Here is a 19,856-nt window from a genome sequence, read left to right as displayed (position 1 = left end):
TTAAATTTGTGGTCCTGAGAAGGGGGTGTTGAACTTACAAAATTTCAAATTAGAATTTATTTCCTTATTGGTACATCGGGAGTTTGAAGGGGGTGTTGGAAAATATGAACTATTTTAGAGATTTGATATGATTTAGTCTACGTTTCCTTGCCTCGTGGACAAATTATTTTGATTTTATTTATTTTCTAGTATTGCTCGTTGTATTCATATAAATATCTCATTATGGAGAAGAATAAAGAATTACAGTTGTATTTGAAAACTATAAAATTGTAAAGAATTCTAAATTTATCCTAAACCCTTTATTTTCGACTCCTCCAAACAAACAAATAAACAAGTTAATGTCAATTGAAGATGACGCGGGTCGACATCAATCCTAGACCAAGGCCAATCGACCACCACCAGTTTCGCGGCCGAAGACGAGCCCAGTGATGGATGGAGACAAGGGCCTAAAAGCAAAGAAAGCTTAAGCAATTTATCAATCCAAGTGCATTGTCCGAACTGAGTTGGAACGCCAAGTGGCTCTAGATTGAATGAAGGGTGACAGGTGCCAAACGAAATTAGGACGTGTGAACAAAAACTTACACGTCTTTATTTCATTGGCACTGGACGTCACGTGACGTGGTGGTGTACCCATGTCATGCAAGTCGTTCTTAGACAGAAGGCCGTGAAAACTCGCCAAAACTCTAACATGCTGCTCCAAACAGAAAATACTCCAGTAGATATTATTGAAAGATTGCGAAGCAAAGCATATCTCATTTGTAAAAGAGAAGTTATAGTTCAAAAAACATAGTCCACGCAATGAAATAGAATCCTCTGGTCCAGATAAACATGTAAGATTGTTCCACTAAATTTCTCTAAGCCACCACATATGTCATTATCATAAGCACGCTCCCGAAGAGATAACTTATCCAACGATTTGACTTCGGATATCAATGGTAGTCGGGAAAGGCAGGAGCAATTGCTTGATTCGAACTAAGCTGCTTATGTAGTGATCTGAACTTGTCCTTAAGCCTCTTGATCTGCAAATCCAACAGCATGTCAAACAAATGTGTTCAAGCACGCGTGAAGTGGGTAAGAAAGAGAGGGCAATTTGACAGGTCCTAAGTGGGTAGAAACACAAGGCAAAATTGAAATACCCTTTTAATCTCAATTTCTGCATCTCGCTTTCGCTGGCCTAATAAGCGTCTCAGATTTGTGATATCAAAAATATTATCCAAGTCATCCTCAAAAGCAGATTTTAAGTCTTCTCTAAGCAGTGCAGGCAACTTATCTACAACAGGCATCAGAAGAAAGCAGTTGAACTGCAAAACAAAGGCACAAGTTATTAAACAAAATAAAACGTCCCATTAGCAGGAAAAAAAAAACCAACAGAACCATTAAAAGTTAGAAGTAGAATATGTGTGTCTGTATCTGTGTCTGATTTAAAACTAAAGAAACAAGTCATTATTCACAATGCCGGAAACATCAACCAAATAGCGTGCTAGTTATCACTTCCGCTTACTCAGTTAGATTTGGAAAGCAGCAGTTTATATTACAAACCTTCAACTCTGCAGAGGCTAAGAAATATTCCTTTATGCCATGAAATATCTGCTGCACCAAAGCATAAACGATCCTTTCAGATGAAGGAGCAAGCCTCCTATTCCAAAGTGTACTGTCTAAAAGATCAGCCAGCCTTGTTTCTGTTGAATGAATAAAAGATGTCAAATCGGTGCCAGAGGCCACATGGCTGAGCTTCACATCTCCCCGTGACTTGGTATCCTTATCACCAGTGACCGACCCAACAGATGAATCTTGGGAAAGACCAGCAGATACACCACTACCACCTGTTGAGGCATGTTCTGTTCCAGCGAAAGAGTCTAAAAATTGACGTAACCCAGCTCGATTCTACTAATTAAGCATCAAATTAGTAGAGCAAATAGATTTTATATGGAAAAATCATGCAAAATAATGAATAGTATAGAAATTATAAGGCTTGAATGCTCCCTTTTTCGGGTTCCACAATATAAAAAAAGAAATATACATAAACAGTAAAATATCGGTTCTTAACTATACTAACAGACTATTTTAATCGGAATATTATGTCCTTTTCCTTCTTATTACGTTATTTTAGAGGATTGAGATCATACTTATTGTTTATATGGCATAAAAGATAATTTTCTCTAAGGCCTCTAACAAAGACTTGTAGTATTTCAGATGTTAATCTATTTAGCCTAGTAGGTCTACAATAGTAGTTTTTTATATCTTTCTCTAAGCCAGAAAGCGAGAACGAGGTTATCTCCTGTTTTCCACGTTGTTCAACCAGAAAAAGAGCCTTCTGTAACTGTTTTTGGCTGCTGTAACTCTTCCTTCTAAATCTATTTCATTATTACACTATCAAACTATTCAAATTTTCGTACAGCAACAAAATAGACCAATTTGAAAGCATAACACATGTAGGAATGCCTTCATAGTCAACTATGATTACCTTGTTGTGAAGAGACCAGGTGACATAACGGGTGGTGCTTACTAAATCCTCCATGCATCTGCAGCAAAAACATATTTAACAGGAGCAGGTTCAGGTGAAGGAAACGGGGATATATAAGATATACACATTCTTGGGGATTGTATATGCTCCTAACTCACTTGAAGTTTAATTTATCAATAAATTGCATTTTAATGTTTTACTGCTGCATTTAATGAAAGAGTATCACATTTAATTACCTGAACTATATTTTTATGTATCTAGTTTGGAAGATTGAATGAAAATAACCTTAGTACATAGCATTAGCCGTGTACGAGAATTCTAGTTCATCAGATCCACCCTAGTTGTAATTTACGTAATTTGGCCAATTCAGTATCTAGGGAATCAATCTAGGTTACTTGTGGGTCATTGCATCCATGCAGACCTGCAATTGGGTATTCCTCCTAAATTTCCAAAGCCCACATGTCGTATTTGTTTCTTGACTTCCTGTGCTGGTTGGATGAATTCAAGACATTTCCTTCATGAGCCGAGATTAGACCTTTAGGTGAAACTGGTTTTGGTAAACTTTAATGAGAGTTGAGATGTTTGCTTGGGTCCTTTTTCCTCTTAAAATTTCTAGTTCCGTAGTGGCTAAAGATTTTGCTTGAGAGCGCCAAAACGCATTTCTTGGATCAACGAGTGGCATCCCATTTGAGAACCTCTCAAAAGGCCCTACATTTCCTGACTAAACTTCAATGGATCAATAAAACATAGTAATGAAACTTTTACGAGTTTTATCATATTTTATTCTAAAGAACAAGAAATTTGGTATACCATACTCTTCTAAAGACTAAACGCAGACCTCTGAAAGATGGTTTGGAATGAACAGTTAGGCATCGCTATAAAAAGATTAGGTAATACAATTATAGGGCATGTTTACTTGGAATGGGGAAGTCATCAATGATAATGATACTTTGTTGTTTATAATATCAGGATGTGTTAGTAAGTGCAATATATGTTCCTTGTGTGTTAGTCAGCTACTGCCCATGGCAGCTAAGCCAGTGCAAGGGCAAAGGAAGAGGACGGGAAAAGAAAAAGCTTGTTAGTTAAAAAGTCCTGGACCGAATGCCACTGTTTGGTCCTTTCATTGAAATAGAAACGACATCAGCCATTTTAAAATGGAAAGAAATGACCTGTCAATTTTCTGAAATTAATTAACAGTATGTATGATAAGGGTTTCTTATAGATAAAGGTTTTGAGTTCTTCAAGTGGGCTGCAGTTATCCTTCTCAAGCTTTATCAAAGGTTGATATCCTGTTTGGAGTACTGTACTGTATGTGAGATTTTAAAAGATTGGAGTTGGTTGCAAATTGAGCCAGAAGGTAATAAAGAACTTTTCAACGCTGAAGCAATCTTCAAATGTTGGTTTTCAAGGGTTCCATCTCCCCGTTACCTTGTCTTTGGCTTAGCACTTAAAAGGAAAGCTTCAGAGGGTCAAACTTATCATTTTCTATAATTACTACTACTATTAAGTATTAACGAATCTATAACGCATCATAAAAATTTTGGGTGCAATTATAGAGCTTATTCTTTCTTTAAATTATGAATCAGATTCACAATAGCATGATTTGATTTGTAAGGGCATTTTTTTCTTCCCATAAAAATTTGAGAAGCTTTGCACGTCGCCCACCCAGTGAAAAAATCCTGGATCCGCCACTTTTAATTTTGATTTAGTTATAACATGCTTGTTTGAATGTATTCATATTAGAAAAAACGAAAAGAAAATAAAAACCTAAACAGGTTATTCACTTACTAAGATAGTAATATATATATATATATATATATATAAGTAGTAAAGTGGCTTACTTTTCACGACATGCCCTTTCAGTAGATTCTGCAAAGTCATTGAAAGCAGAAGCAACACGCCTTAGAAACACCTCATGGCCACTTAAATACTCACCATCTTTCTGTAGAAAGCAAGATAGAAATTGCAAGAATTAACCGTGTAGAACTTGAGGAGTTTATTATATGCACACAAGATTTGGAAACCACCAACCTACACAACAGTGTAGACTGTAGTCCATACCTGAAGAAGATAGACTGATATAGGAAGTAATCTCTTCAGAATGTGCAAGAGCCTACACCCTAACTGCATGAGTAGAAAATATTAATTTTCAAAAGCTAAGACCATGACAGTCATAACAAGATATTTACTTGCGAAATAATATGTAGTCTGAATAAGAGTCCTAAACGAAGGACCAAATTACTGAACCTTTTCAAGATTCCTTAAGATTACATAGGTAGATTCCTTAATTCTATAGGGAAGTTTCCATTAACATCAGCCAAAATTTATTCATAAAAACAGAAGAAACACAATATGCTTGCTCCATCGAACATAACCTACTAGAATATATAAATTTTCAATTTCATCATTTGGGTGGGTTGATTAATTAACAATAACTTCCTAGTCAATGGAAAATAACCCCTTGAAAAAAGGAGGTTCCTAAAATGTATTCCTGTTTTATTAGGGAAGCCATTTTCCAAACCTACCAAGCTACCAAAAATATATATTTTGCAATTTCTGATTATTTTCTGTGATGGCAAACAAAAAAATATCTTCCTGGTAGATGGCAATTCAGAAAATGACTTGCTCTGATCGAAGGGGAAAGCTGTTTTCTAAAAAAATTTACCAAGACCAGAGGCCCATCGTCCACTGCCAGTCAGCCAAACCCTGCTAATTGATGGTGAACGCAAGGTGCCAGAATGTATGAATTGTTCTTTCATTTTGAAACATTATTTTATGTAGTGCAAAGCCTAATTATTCAGCAGAAAACAACCAAAAGATCGTTGCAACAATTGTTTTTATATAAGAAATTCTTGCAATAAAATTAAAAGATTTTAAAAATTTACAAACCTATGGAGTTTAATCAAGTTTCATAGACTCCATGTGAAATTTAGGTGAAATCATCAGAAATTTTAGGGGGAGAGGCCTGATTTCCTAAAGCCTTAAAACAGTATAAAATCCCTCCAAATCATTCATCTTTTAAATATCTTAAAATCAAATCCTAATTGAATACACATGGAGTTTTATGAACCACGTTATAATCCGGAATGAATACACTCAGATTTCTACGGAGTTTTATAAACTACTTTAAAATCTTGAATACCCATGGACTTACATGGATGATTCATTTATATTCTTGATTGAATACATATGGATTTGTAAACTTTTTTAAAATCCTTTAAACTCCTAATTGAATACACCCATAATTATGAATATTTTCTACAACCACATCTCCACTTAATTCCTCTAGGTATATTAATTGTATGATAACATTACGATTTAAAGGGACACTAGAAGGTGAAACTGGGAGATATTTTTAGAATTGCAAGTTTCCAATCCATTTCTTCAAGATACATTGAAAGAAGAAAATCTGGGGGAGCTCCCTTGAGGGTTCCTATAGATCATTGCCGTTTATGAGGTAGTTTCTTTGTGAAAACGTCAGACTTAACAGAGTTCTCATAGTCTAGCATCTGTCAGGTAAAATGTAGCTTGTAGGTGCTCTGTTTCAAGGCTTGCATTTTATTCAATTACCCGAGCAGACAGACTTTAAAATTAATAACTAGATTGATCATAACTTTTAAACACATGATGACACAAGATACCTATATTGCACCACTTATAACATAACTCGTGTCGCAGGGAAAAGATAGAAGGAAAGAAAAATGGGAAATAAATTACTGAGAGAAATTATTCATCACCTGATGGAGGAAAGGCTCAAATGTATCACGGGCCTTTGCAACAGCTATTACACAAGCTGTCCTGATTTATCAAAAGTAAATTTGAAATGGAAAAGGGATTAATAATAGAAGGGGACACAAAAACATCAAGAAAAATATTGGAGCACAAATATTGCAGCTTAAGAACCAGAATCACAGGTATGATAATATAAAATTAAAAATACCTTGAGTAGTTTGTTCCATCATGTAAATCTTCCACTCCACATGCATTTACAATTTCTTCCCGTGTAATTGGAGGGCATTTTATACCACCAACTACAAAACGGAACTCAGCCATGGCACGATGGTATTGTGCACCCCCATATAGACGCATTCCTGCATTCTGAACACAAAGGATACACAGTGCTTACATGCATGTATATGAAACTCTAAAAGGTTCAGTCAGTTTGGGTCCAGAACATACGCAAGAAACAAGTCTACACTTTTCAGTCTAGTAAAAAATTTCACCTAGATGTTAACGAGAAAAAACAAAAGAAAGGCAGCAACTTAAATAGCCTGATTTTTTGCATGGTTTGGTACTCATATTGGAAGGGAAGAAGCAAGGCTGATTCCAACATTTAGAAAGAATTACAAATAAACCAAAAAATCTGGAGAGAGAGAGAGAGAGATTTCTGAAAATTTTCAGTATGAAAAAGTTCCTGCCACAATATAAGCCATGCAAACACAAAAGAAAATAAAAAAGGAAAAAGAAAATCTACAGTCTTGAGAATTCTATAACTTACGGGTATAAGCTTGTGGGGGAACTGCAGGCCATCGTTGCTAACAAATGCCCCTCCATTAGTCCTCTCATCCTGTAGCGTTTCACCTTGAAAAAGGAACAATATATGAATGAAACTAGAATAGGAAAGACTCCATCAACATGAAAAGAATTTTCATCATTCGTCCTCTCATCCTGTATCATTTCACCTTTAGTAAGCTTAAATAGTTTGCGGTTAACTAATAAGCAACTTAAGCTTATTTACCAAATTTATCTGGAGGTGCAACAACTGTTCCTTTCAGTAGCAACGATAACTGAGGAACAAAGAAAACTTTTGTCAGTAATAATAACAATAGTTTTTAATCATTAAAATTTTAAATACAAATGAAAAACAAAAATGGAAGACCCTAATCTACTTTTAACCACACTAAAACTCGGGTCCTTCGTGTGAGATCTCAATGTGGTCCTAACCTTTAGCACTATAGTGTGAGGCCATTCTACTACTCCATAGATAAGGTACAATATATCAGCCACGGAAGACTCTGATACTAAGATATGAATAACAACATATGAGTACTTTTAAATGACAACATCTAAACTACTGAAACCTTTGTTAAGAACCGATCATGAAATATTCTTCCTTTCTCCTTCAGTTTCAGTTCATCCAAAGTGCTGCATAAACAAAATAATGCAATATAACCAACCAATATAAAAGAAATAAGTAAGATAAATTTATAATACCAGAGAAAACAAAATTTGCTTAACCTTCCTGGTCAATGGTCTGACCAGAGTTTAAGCAAATAAAGTGCCATAAATTGCATCCAGTCTGTTAATTGCCCTAAAGATATGTGCTCTGTAAGTTAAAACTGTGGACCTGAGTTCTTGATTTATTTCATTCATCTTTCTGGTTGCGCTACGGAACTCCTTCTCAAGAAGTGGAACGATTAGTGGCACATTATCCATATACCTTGCAAAATTTGATTCCCAAACTTTTAGCCATGGAACTTAGCAAGTTGTCATTATTATTATCAGAATAGGAAGAACAGGATTATTACTAACCTTTTCTGTAGTAATTCTTCCAAAAACAACCTAAGTTTGCTTACACCTATTCTACTTCTTTCTTGTATTGACAGTGACCGGCCCATTTTCTCCTCCAAGCTTGCAACATCTTCCATCTCTCTTAATGATATTGCCTGCATAAAGAAAGTACAAACCAGCCAGCTATGATTCCACATCAAAAGAAAAAAGGAACATAATTGTATACCGGCATACCCAATCTTATGCTTATTATCTAACGGAATACAAAGAATCTACCAGCAACAGCTGACAGAAAAAATTAGCATAGGAACTATAGACAAAGAAAGCATTAAGGGATAGCACAAAGAGGAATAAACTTAAAAAAAAATTCCGCACGCAGTACGTAATTTAAACGGTATCAGGATTGACGCAAATATCACAACCAAAGCTCCTAACCCTGAAAAGTTTCGGACCAAAGTTCTGATGAGCAGGGTACATAGTACAACTTTCATACTGCCAAATTATTGTTACTAGCAAAATTTCTTCCAGAAGAACAACCATTAGTCGGATCAGAAACAGGCCAGCATTTAGAGCCATAAAGTTGCAAATTCTGACTTCAAAAGTTGCTCCGAGGATCAGTGGATTAAAAAATCACACTCAATGCAATATAGTTACTAAATAATAATGATCTACTTTAAAGCTTAAGCTTTATATCATTAAATGACAAAAACAACACTCTGCAGCGGAATGTTGGCAACTATCAATTAAGGTCGCTGAATGAATACCACAACCATTCCTCGCTTTTTACTCTCCAAAAATGAATAGAGGGCGAGCACGAGTACCTTTTTGAAATCTTCATTAGATCTGTAAACCGAATCATGGCCAACGCCAACTCTTCCAGAGGGCACAGAAGTGAAAAAGGGAGAGTCTCCCAAGATACACCCATCGAGCATACAAGTGGGAGGTGAGAGAAATACTTCCACATCCGAGGCACGAGCAAACTGGGGTATTTTGGTATCAAGTTTGGTTGAGACAATCACAGTCCTTGAGAGCTCGGGATCAATCTGCAGACGATAAGCAAGGTAAAGCTTGATCGAAAAGAATAAATTAACACAACACAATGCATAAAGAGAACAAAAGAAGCAACACCTGCATTACAACCCTTCTTGTAGTAGCATTACTCCAGTCACTGCAATCTTCAAGACACAAAATTATGAACTCTTTATGCTGCATTTTCGCACGAACTAGAGCTTCGACCGCACGAGCGTGGCCCTGTAATCATCATAAATTACAGATTTACAACGCAACATCTATCGAAATTCTGAACGAAACCAATGAAAGCATCATGTTTCCTACTCGAAATTCAAACATTATCGACAATGGAAAACCTGTAAAGCTCGATTTTTTGGACCAGGAGCCGGAGCAATTAATCCAGGAGTGTCGATAATGGTAAGATTAGGGCAATACTTGTATTCGACTCGAATGATGATCTCCTCAGCGGAGAAAAGACAAGGCTCCTTCTCCAACCTCATGTTCTCAGCTTCAATGTAGGCTTGAATTTCTTGGAGCGAGAGAGACTTTTCGTAATCGGAACTGGCATCGGAGGGGAGGAGGAGGCGGCAGACGGGGGAGTGGGCTTGGGGGTCGTACTTCATGTGGAGGGTAATTGGGCGGCGGGTCTTGGTGCCGCCGCCTACGTGGTTGAACTGGAACCCCATAAGTGCTTCCACCAAGGCGCTCTTGCCGTCGGTCTGGTGGCCCACCACAAGCACCGCTGGCGCGTCGAATGGAGTGTCGAAGGCCTGTGCGAGGCCGTGGAGTTCGTTGTAGGCCTCGTACAGACGGCACTGCTCCTCCTCCTCCTCCTCCGCCCATTTCTTTTCATTTTCCGCCTCCTCCCTCGACATTGCTGCGCCGCTTCTTCTGATACTGGTAGAGTGAAGTGGAGCGTAGGCCAGTTGATACAATACCGTTATTCAGATAGAAACTCGGAGCAGGACGTTTCACATTTCAAACTTTATCTTCTTCCTTTTTTTCCAAACGATTTGTTTGTTTCTTGAAAAAAACGAGTGATCGTACTTTATTAGCTGCTAGTTTTTAAATATTATATTCAGCCATTTCAATTATTTGAATACTATGTTCAGCCATTTCAATTATTTGAATACTATGTTCATATATGCTGGTGAAAGAATTGCAGCCGTTGCTGTTGAAACTCAATTATATATGAACATAGTATTCAAATAATTGAAATTAAAATTACAAATTGGACACGTGTTCATTTTTAATGGAAGTTTCAGCAGCAATTATTGCTTTTCTTTCGCCATCAGTTGATTTTCTTTCAACAACAAAATAGTGTTCTTTTAAGATTGACTTGGAGTTGTGGTGCTTTATAAAAAACAGCTCATTAAAAAATATGGGATGATAAATATGTTGGTTAAAAATAAAAAAAAATAAAAAAAAAACTTCTAGAGTAGGATGACTTATTCCACTAGATTGAACAAATAATTAAGCTCTTCTAAACAAGAAATTAGGATAGGATAAAAGTTCAATTCCCGCTATGATTGGTGGTAGCTGGAGCAAAATGGACACCGAAAATTGAAAAAAAAAAGAAAGATATAAAGCTGCAGTCCGATTATAATTAGAGTATACTTTTATAGCATGCAAGTCACATGATAATTAGAAACAACTTTTCCAGTTTTCCAAGAAAATTGGACTAAAGGGCCCAAAAAAGCGAACCGGATCCCCCTCATGAGCTTAGGAGGCTGAACCTTCTGAACAAATCATATGGGCCGTTGAAATTTGATCAAACGGCTGCAATTATTATAATTTTTAGAGGAGTCCCTTATTTATAGTCATTAGATCAAATTTCAACGATCCGGATCATTTGCATTGAAGGCTAAGCTCAGGAACGGATCCGGTTTCTCAAAAAAGATCAAAACTATGTGCTATTCAAAATTTAAAGAATAAAAAGAACATGTGCTCTAAAATTCAACAAATGCGAGTCCTCAAAGCAAAGTACTTAGGCTAATCCACGCAAGTTCGTGTCAGGGAAGGGTCACGCCCCCATCCTAGCAAAGTGCCGAGGCTAATCCTCTTTTGCAAATTCCTTCCCTTCGACAGAAGCTGGTGGATCCGCTAGAGCATTAGACGTTGGGTTATCACTAGAACTGGATTCCTCTTCCCGCTCCATTTCCAAGATTGAGATTTCGTTTAACAGATCCTCTGTGACAGGGAAATCCGTGTTCTTGATCTCCTCTAATAGACATCCCAAGCCCCTTATGTGGTCTCTCTGTGCGTAGCCTGGAAGATATCCAAGGTTATATACTTCCGGATACTCCTCAACCACCTTTCGATGGCTAGCATGAAGAGATGTCAACTCTGATTCATGCATCTCTGTGAGCTGTTGGAGGCCTGTTATGTTCTCCTTCCGACCAATCTCTTGAGGAAGGTAATCGAAATCCCTAAAAGGGTACAATATTTATTTATAGATATCTTCTATGATTATTCTGGTTTAGAACAAATATTTTATTCTAGATATCCTCTTGAGTCTAAAACCGCTTACTAACTTGACCGGATAGCCTTTGGCCGGCAAAATCCCCCTCCCCAATTTTAGGCTTGCTTCCACTTTGTTCTTTGTTTGGCAGGTTACTTGAATCTGAACATCACTGCCGTCCGCGAAAGTGCGCATATTTGAATTCATCACAAAAACTTAAAATATTTGACAACTTAATAAAGCAAAACAAGAAAATGAGTTTTCTCATGGTTCATAAATTTTAAGTTGGTTTTGCTTTATTAAGTTGTCAAATATTTTAAGCCTTTGAATATAAACTAATATAATCATATGGCTAATATGCATTTGAACCTATGAGGTTCTCAAAATGAGGAACTTAGGCCATCTCCAACCGAATGAGGTTAGAGGGCTCTTTTTAATCCTATAACCCTCCAATAAATTAATATTTTAATGACAAAAAACCACCTCCAACTGAGGGGGTCATATGCCAAACATAATTTATTATTTTAATTGAATTAATATGATTACTTAAATTAAACTACCTCAATAGTTTTTCGAGATATAATCTCAATAATTTTTCGGATATGATTTCAAGTGACATATGTCACTAAAGTGAGTAACTCTCTAGATTTCTTGCCAAGATGTAATCTCAATAATTTTTCGGATAGGATTTCGAGTGACACGTGTCGCCAAAATGAGTAACTCTCCATATTTCAGTGCAAAGGTGGCTTTGTTGGATGTGAGAACATCAGCACAGGTGATGAGACCTAATCTACACCCTTGTACCACCCCTATACGCGCAAATTTCCTTTTAACTGCTGACCTCGAGCTTTTGAGTGGATCTCTTTGGTTGAAATTCTGTTGACGATTGTGGTATAATTCCATAAGCTCTCCTGCTAGAGTTTCACTACTAGAAATATGCTCATTACACACCATTTTTTGCCCACCCTTTGCAATTGGTGGCCATGGATATAAAGTTGCTACTCTTACTATTTTTTGGTGGCTAAACAGTGGGATTCCACTGATATCAGTGGCCTTAAAAATCAGCCATCAATATTGGTATCAGTTAGCTAACTTTATTTCTTAAATTTACTTTTCTTCTACTTTTTTATTACATTATTATTTTGTTCGGACCTGGTGCTGGTTAATTTTTTGGTTTTCAAAGCAGGGATATATATTGATTGGTTCTCAAAACCTATGATGACTTACTAAAGGGAGATAGAGAGGCCAAAACCTATAGAAGGACAGAGCGTTGGACCCTAATCGCATCTCTCGGCCATTATTGCATCGATGATGAAGTCGGGTAGTTCCGTGAACCAGTTGCACTCCCACGATGCGGACAGGGCGTAGCTGTCAAGACTGTGAACAGCCTCGTTTAGTTGGCGACGGGCGTGGGCAGCGGAAGCTCCACTCCCGCGATGCTGGTTATCTGTTTCTCATACATCGCCCTTTCAATTTCTCATCAGATTAAGCTGCTCGGTTCATTATTTATGTTCGCTTGGGTTTCTTACAATTAATTTGGGGCTGCATCACCTTGAATTGCTTTTAGGGAGTAAAAACAGGTAATTTTGTGTTTCTTATATTTAATTTCAGCATTTTTAAGATCTAACTTTTCAATTTGTTTATTAAGTCTTCGAATCTTTGGAGTTTTTAAAGGTTGGGTTTGAAGTGCTTCTTCTATCTGTTCAAGTTGGATCAAACTGCAAACCATATAGGGTTTAAGCTTATTATTGTTCTTGGAGATATAAGCTAGGTGTTCATTTCTTGTTATATAAATATATGAATTCGTTTACTGTTTCAACGAAAGGACGAGTTAGGCAATCGCAACTACGTTTTTTTTACAAACTACTATCCTTACAGCTTGTACAAACTAAAAGAAAAGGGATATAAGTAGAAATGTCAATGTAAAGTTCCACTGTTGGTTAAGCTTATGCTATACGGATATCGCATTTTCTGTGTATGTTCTGTAAACATCATAAACACAAAAAAAGACTTTGGTAGAGAAAGTGGCTTATTGAAACATGGCTATGAACGAACTTGCATATGATAATTTGTCTGTTTTTAAGTTTTGGTATGCTTTTTAGCTGATACCTACTACCACTGCATGAGAACTAATAGTTAAGCTACATTCCATGCTTCGTTATGTGGTCTACACCTTCAAAACGATGTTATTATTAGTGGACGAGGAAGCGACAGTACCTCTGTTGGACAACTCCCTGCTGTTTACCTACGTGCATTCATTTTGTCTCGTCAATAGATATAACTATGCGATTTTCCCTTATTAGAGCTTTTCCACCGCTCTCCAAGAGTGATGGATTAACATTCCATAATCCCATGGGTTGCTGGACACAGCTTTACTAAAGAGATGTGTCTTTCTTCAGTCACATAGTTACGCATATTCATTAGCTAAATTATGAGTGAATAACAGTTGATATACATTAATTAGATATGTATTATTTATATGAAATATAAACATAATATCACATGGCCGTCCGACAATCATACTGTAAAATTTTAGAAGCACCTGCTAAAAACAACACACTCTAATTTTGGATATATTTTTTTCAGTGTGTTCGTGTTCCATGAAAAGGTATTACTACCATCTTATATGTAAAGAACCAGCTTAAGGTCAAAGTAAGCATCTGTAATGGTTCTGTTTGACAGTCTGAGTCTTCATATTCCAGGTTTGCCTACTAACTGCTTGTAGGCATTGACTTCTTTGTTTAGCAGATGCAGACATCTTTAGCTTGAGTCTGCATTGTTTTTTTTAACCACTTGCGGGGGGTGAGCAAACCCATATGGTCTATTCCTCCATAGATGACGTAGATGATCTAATAAAATCTAGAAGTTATAATCAAAGAGCGGTAGAGTAGTACTTCATATCTCTCTCTAACTTCAAGGAGGCTTTTATTGGCACAAACACATTCTCTTTATCAATGACTGTTGGGGTCTCCCTTTTGGTGCTCTCACCTGAGCCAGTTGTCTAAGCACTACAATTTTTTGTCGTACATTGGAACACAGTTTTTATCATGAAGTATTTGCTTCTATTTATTGCTTGGTTTTCTTCTCATTGCCACTTTTCAGTCCATTTTGAGGTACATTATCTGATGTTCTGATAGGGGCATCACCTAAAAAGGTATGACATGATTTGATTTCAGTTTAATGTTTCGTTCATTGTTCAGGGTTGTTACTGTGAATGTTGAAGTTTTGTTTTCTGTTTGAGGTTCTGAATTAGTTTGATAGAAAATTTCGAGCCTTATGACTTACGATGAAAGAATAATTTTTTACTATTTTCATATGATTTAATTTCTGTTCTTGCAGTTTGTTAGGAGCAAGGTCAGTTGTCGAACCACCATTTGTGAGATTTTGTGCGTCACCTAACATGAAACAAAGAAAGTCTTCACACCAAATGGATGCGAATTAGTAAACCATTCAGAACCTAAAACTCATTTCCTTGGTAATCTCCATTACTGTTTGAATTAGTATTGTTATTATTATTATAATTTTGGCCCACAAAGAGAGCTTCATACTAAGAAAATGAGAAGCTTATGAAACCACAACAGGGTGTAAAAGTGATAATGGTGGTTGGGGTGTTAAAAATTGCATATTCCTTCCTTTCTGTTTTCATTAAAATGGTTATTCAAATCCCATTTCTCTACACTTTTCGAATATGTTATAAATCTTTTCCTACATTTATGCTTATCTCTAATATGAATATAGGTTAGAATTCCTTATCTCACTGTTGGATTTCCCATTCAATTCCTTTTCTGACTGTTGGATTTTCCATAGGGTTTGGGTGCGCAATTACAAGGAAAGAGACAGAGAGAGAGAGGGTGGGTGCATTCATTTTTAGGCACCTTATTGTTCCAATTCTGCAAACTATTGATTATATTCAGTAATGATGGACAAAAGTTGGGCCAGTTTGAATCCGTTTACAGAGGATTACAGAACAGGGCTAGCAAAATTTATCTCAAACTCATTGCAAGTTTCTTCTCTTGATGGCAACATCAAATGTCCATGTGCTAAATGCTTGAATAGGTTCTGGTTGAGTAAGAATGAAGTTGAAGCACATCTAATTGTTGAAGGTATGGACCGTTCATACTTGGAAGGCTCGTGGGTATGGCATGGAGAGACATTTGGTGACCCTATTGCAAGTAGCCAAGCTGCACAACAAAGTGCTACTGTTACTAATCCTTATTGTGAACTAGGCCCCTTGCTTGAAGATATTTTCTCTGGTCCCAGTGTAATGGGTGGCATGCCTATTAATAATCACAGCGGGCAGGAAACTGTGATACCTGCATATGCACGTAAGTTTGAAGCCATGGTGCAAGACGGCAACGCAGAATTATATCCGGGTTGTGGTATGAAGAAAATGGACTTCCTAATACGAGTATTTCAAAACAAGTGTTTATATGGGTGCAGCGAAAGTGCAGTGCAAGCTAATCTTCAGCTTTTGAAACATATACTCCCAAATGGTCATTCTTTACCAAATAACGTGATGAGTACAAAGGGATTGCTGAAAAATTTCATGTTGCCTCACCAAAAGATCCATGCATGTGAAAATGACTGCATGTTGTATTGGAAACATAACAGTGGTTTAGATGCTTGTCAAACATGTGGTGTGTCCAGATATACAACCGAGGTTGATGAGACATCACGAAGCAGTAAAAAGAGAATACCTCGGAAGGTGCTAAGATATTTTCCTATTACACCTCGCTTACAAAGGCTTTACATGTCTCGACACACCAGTGAAGATATGTGTTGGCATGGGCTTTCTCGCCCCGAGGATGGCTTCTTAAGACATCCAGCTGATTCCTTTGCATGGAAGCAATTAGATTTGAAATTTCCAACATTTGGTGATGAAATGCGCAATGTACGTCTTGGGTTGGCAAGTGACGGATTCAACCCCTTCGGAAAATGCAGCTCCGACTATAGCATCTGGCCAGTATTGTTGACTGTCTACAATTTACCACCTTGGTTGTGTATGAAAGCACCGTTCATATTGATGGCTTTGTTAATACCGGGAAAAGAATCTCCGGGAAATGATATTGACGTATACCTTGAACCATTAATAGACGAGCTGAAAGTATTGTGGACCTCAGGGGTTCCCACTTATGATACATTTAGGCAAGAGACCTTCACCTTACGAGCAGCTGTTTTATGGACTATTAGCGACTTCCCCGCCTATGGGAACTTGTCCGGTTGGAGCACACATGGGAAATTAGCATGTCCTTGTTGCAACTACAAGACTGAGTCGACATATCTTAAAAAGGGTAGGAAATATTGTTATATGGGTCACCGTCGTTTCTTGCCCATGTCACATGTTTTTCGTCGACAGAGGAAAGCCTTTAATCTTTCTGACGAGAGAGAGCAAGCACCTTCCCCTTTGACCGGATGTGAATGTCGTCGACAGTTGTCCATTTTACGGTTCAAATATGGTAAGACCCCACGGAAAGTGGTTGGAGAAAAAAGACCACTACCTAGAGCAACAGTTGGGCCATGGAAGAAACATAGTATTTTCTTCAAGTTGCCGTATTGGGAACATCTTGTGCTTCGACATTGCCTTGATGTCATGCACATTGAAAAAAAATGTCACTGAAAGTTTGGTTGCAACTCTGCTGGGTATTGTTGGGAAAAGCAAGGATAACTTGAATGCAAGGTTGGATCTGGAATTGATGGGCATGAAACCGGAGTTGCACTGAAAATTTGTCAATGGAAAGCCAAAGATGCCTCCCGGTGTATATACTATGAAACCATTAGAGAAGGAATTGTTTTGCAAGGTTTTAGCCTCAATACAAGTGCCTGACAATTACTCGTCCAATATTTCACGACTTGTGCATACAAAGGAAAAGATCGTAAGGGGACTTAAAAGTCATGATTGGCATGTTTTAATGCAGCAATTCCTTCCAATTGCCATACGTAAATGCCTCCCAACTGCGACTGCACAGATATTATTAGAACTAAGTGCATTCTTCAGACATTTGTGTACTAAAAAAGGGTCAGTGGAATGCTTTCGCAAACTCACACCCAAAATAGTTATGATCCTATGCCAATTGGAAAGGATATTACCGCCTGCATTCTTTGTCGTCAGTCTTCACCTCACAATACATCTTGCCGAGGAAGCTGCACTTGCAGGTCCGGTGCACTACAGATGGATGTACCCAATTGAGAGGTATTCCTTAACTTTTAATATATTTGTATGGTTATTACATCTGTGCATCATACAATTTAGAACAACAAATTTGATGTTGTCCTATTTAAATTAGGTTCATGCTGACGTTGAAGAAGTATGTTCGAAATAAAAATCGACCAGAGGGAAGCATGACCCAAGGATATCTGGCTGAGGAGTGCTTGTCTTTTTGTGCGATGTATTTGGAAAGCGTGGAGACACGTTTGAACCGTCCAAGCCGAAATGCAGATAGAATACGTCCTGACTATGAGGGTGACTTTGACATATTTTGTGCCACTGGCATTCACTTGGTATGCGGGAAGATTATCATCTTGACAACCACGATTGGGAGATTGCACGATCGTATGTTTTAGCCAATTGTGATAAGTCAATGGCATATAGGAGGTGATTACACTTAAATCTTATATATTGCAGTTCAATGGCACCAACTTCTGAATCTCTCCTTTTGGTTATACAGAGTGAGAATGACTTTATTTTCACATACAGAAGTTACGTGGAGAATGCTCAAAAAACTCGAGGGAGGCGTGTAACCATGCTACAAGCAGAGAAAGAAGCTATTAAATCCTTCCCAGATTGGTTTGAAAAACATGTTAGTACGGAATAAGTTGATTCTGCGTGTACTGGTTTCCTATTTAGCTTCCTATTCTTAACTATGCATATGAACGTGGGTGTAAATTGTGTAGGTTAATCAATTACAACAATCAAGTGACCCAAGGGCAACTGACGACTTAGTAGCGCTTGCTAATGGACCTAGTAAATGGTGTCGGAGATATAAGATTTTTGTATGTAATGGGTTCAGGTTCAAAGTAATAGGCACACAATCCAATGGGAATTACCAAAACTATGGTGTTTTCCTACAGTCTAATGTTCCAAGTTATGCTGGCCCACGTGACCGGAACCCTGTTACCGGTTTGGTAGACTACTATGGGGTTCTAACAGATGTATTTGAAATCAAGTACCATATGGAACGGACAGTGGTATTATTCAAGTGCAACTGGTTTGATGGCACTTCCAGAAATACAGGTAGGGAGTAAAATCAGACAGATATGGCTTTAGATTGGTTAACTTCAATAAGATTTCGTCTACAAGTGACCCATTCATTCTCGCATCACAAGCACTACAAGTGTTCTATGTACAAGACCCAACAGATATAGAATGGCATGTTGCAATCAAAACAAGACCACGTGATTTCTTTGATATGTCCTCAACACATGATGATGATCCGTGCGATGGACAAGATGTCGAACATGCAACTGGTGATAATGATGAGGTTCGAGTTAGAATCGATGTAGACGCCCAAGACTTTGAAGATTGCTTGTAAAAGCATCTCACTTTTGATGAACGTACTAGTTATACGAAGTATTGATTCGCTGACAGTGTTGTAGGATATGGAAATATTTGTACATTTTGACATTCATTCCTGAACCAAGCATTGCCCTGACTATTAGTTTTTTGATTTCGTATTATATGCAATATATTTAATTGGTGTCTTTAAGTGGCAGCTTCATGTAGCGTTTGGAAGAAACACTCAACACGTTCGACTATGCACACCGTGCCAAAAATATAAAGAACAAACCAGAGGTGAAAAGTTTGCACCATCCCTGTTCTCACAAATTATATAGTTCAAATGTCTTTCATTCTAACCCTTGTTATGGTTTGTTGTTGGTTAATGTTTCAGGTCAATCAAAAAATGATGAAGTCTGCTTTGATCAACGATTTGTATTCTGAGATTGATCGTATGTTCAAGCAAGGTTGTTAACTGATTCCAGCGTTGATGTGCTCTCAATCTCTCTGTCCAGAGATTTTTTTTTTGTTTCACAGGTTATTTAATGATTCTTTAGTGTTACTGTGCTGCAAGCTAAATTGTATGACATGTTTCTTATGTTCATGCAGAGGTATATGCTGCCAGAGAGAAGAATGGAATATATATACCATGAGATCGTTATGTTAGTGAAGAAGCAGAGAAGAAGGTCTTATTCTTGTCATTTAAATGAATTATGGACTGCTTTTCCTACATTCACAATTGACTGGTTATTAACTTCATTAACTCTTTATTTACTGTATGCAATGGCTGAAAAGATAGAGCGGATTCAACTTTATTATGATTCAAAAGACAAGGTATCTCCGTCAAGATTTCATTCCTTTCGTTTTGAATAATATTGACTACAAGGTGGGAACTAATATAAACGTTACGTTGGCCT

General features: G+C 37.4%; 1 protein-coding gene across 1 annotated transcript; it reads right to left on the bottom strand.

Moving 5' to 3' along the window:
* Positions 1-699: 699 nt before the first annotated feature.
* LOC137736433 (dynamin-like protein ARC5) lies at positions 700-10,066 on the bottom strand. The gene is made up of 16 exons (XM_068475703.1): positions 9,343-10,066; positions 9,104-9,226; positions 8,797-9,018; positions 7,997-8,130; positions 7,812-7,904; positions 7,546-7,609; positions 7,203-7,251; positions 6,963-7,045; positions 6,405-6,562; positions 6,202-6,262; positions 4,526-4,588; positions 4,306-4,406; positions 2,465-2,522; positions 1,540-1,884; positions 1,137-1,301; positions 700-1,019 (listed from the first exon to the last, which is right to left on the bottom strand). Exons 1-16 carry the CDS (start codon positions 9,859-9,861, stop codon positions 930-932), a joined length of 2,328 nt encoding a protein of 775 aa, XP_068331804.1. The 5' UTR covers positions 9,862-10,066; the 3' UTR covers positions 700-929.
* Positions 10,067-19,856: the final 9,790 nt, after the last annotated feature.

The sequence above is a fragment of the Pyrus communis genome, chromosome 1, assembly GCF_963583255.1.
Source record: "Pyrus communis chromosome 1, drPyrComm1.1, whole genome shotgun sequence".
NCBI lineage: Eukaryota > Viridiplantae > Streptophyta > Magnoliopsida > Rosales > Rosaceae > Pyrus > Pyrus communis.
The sequence above is the reverse complement of the archived record's forward strand: the minus strand, read 5'-3'. Positions and strand labels throughout refer to the sequence as shown.

Bases quoted from the DNA above. Each gene is read 5' to 3' on its own strand.
- LOC137736433 (XM_068475703.1), bottom strand. From the start codon at position 9,861: ATGTCGAGGGAGGAGGCGGAAAATGAAAAGAAATGGGCGGAGGAGGAG. The intron at 9,227-9,342 runs GTTTTCCATTGT...TGATGATTACAG, and splicing joins CAAAAAATCGAGCTTTACAG to GGCCACGCTCGTGCGGTCGA. The intron at 4,407-4,525 runs GTATGGACTACA...TGCTTTCTACAG, and splicing joins TATCAGTCTATCTTCTTCAG to AAAGATGGTGAGTATTTAAG.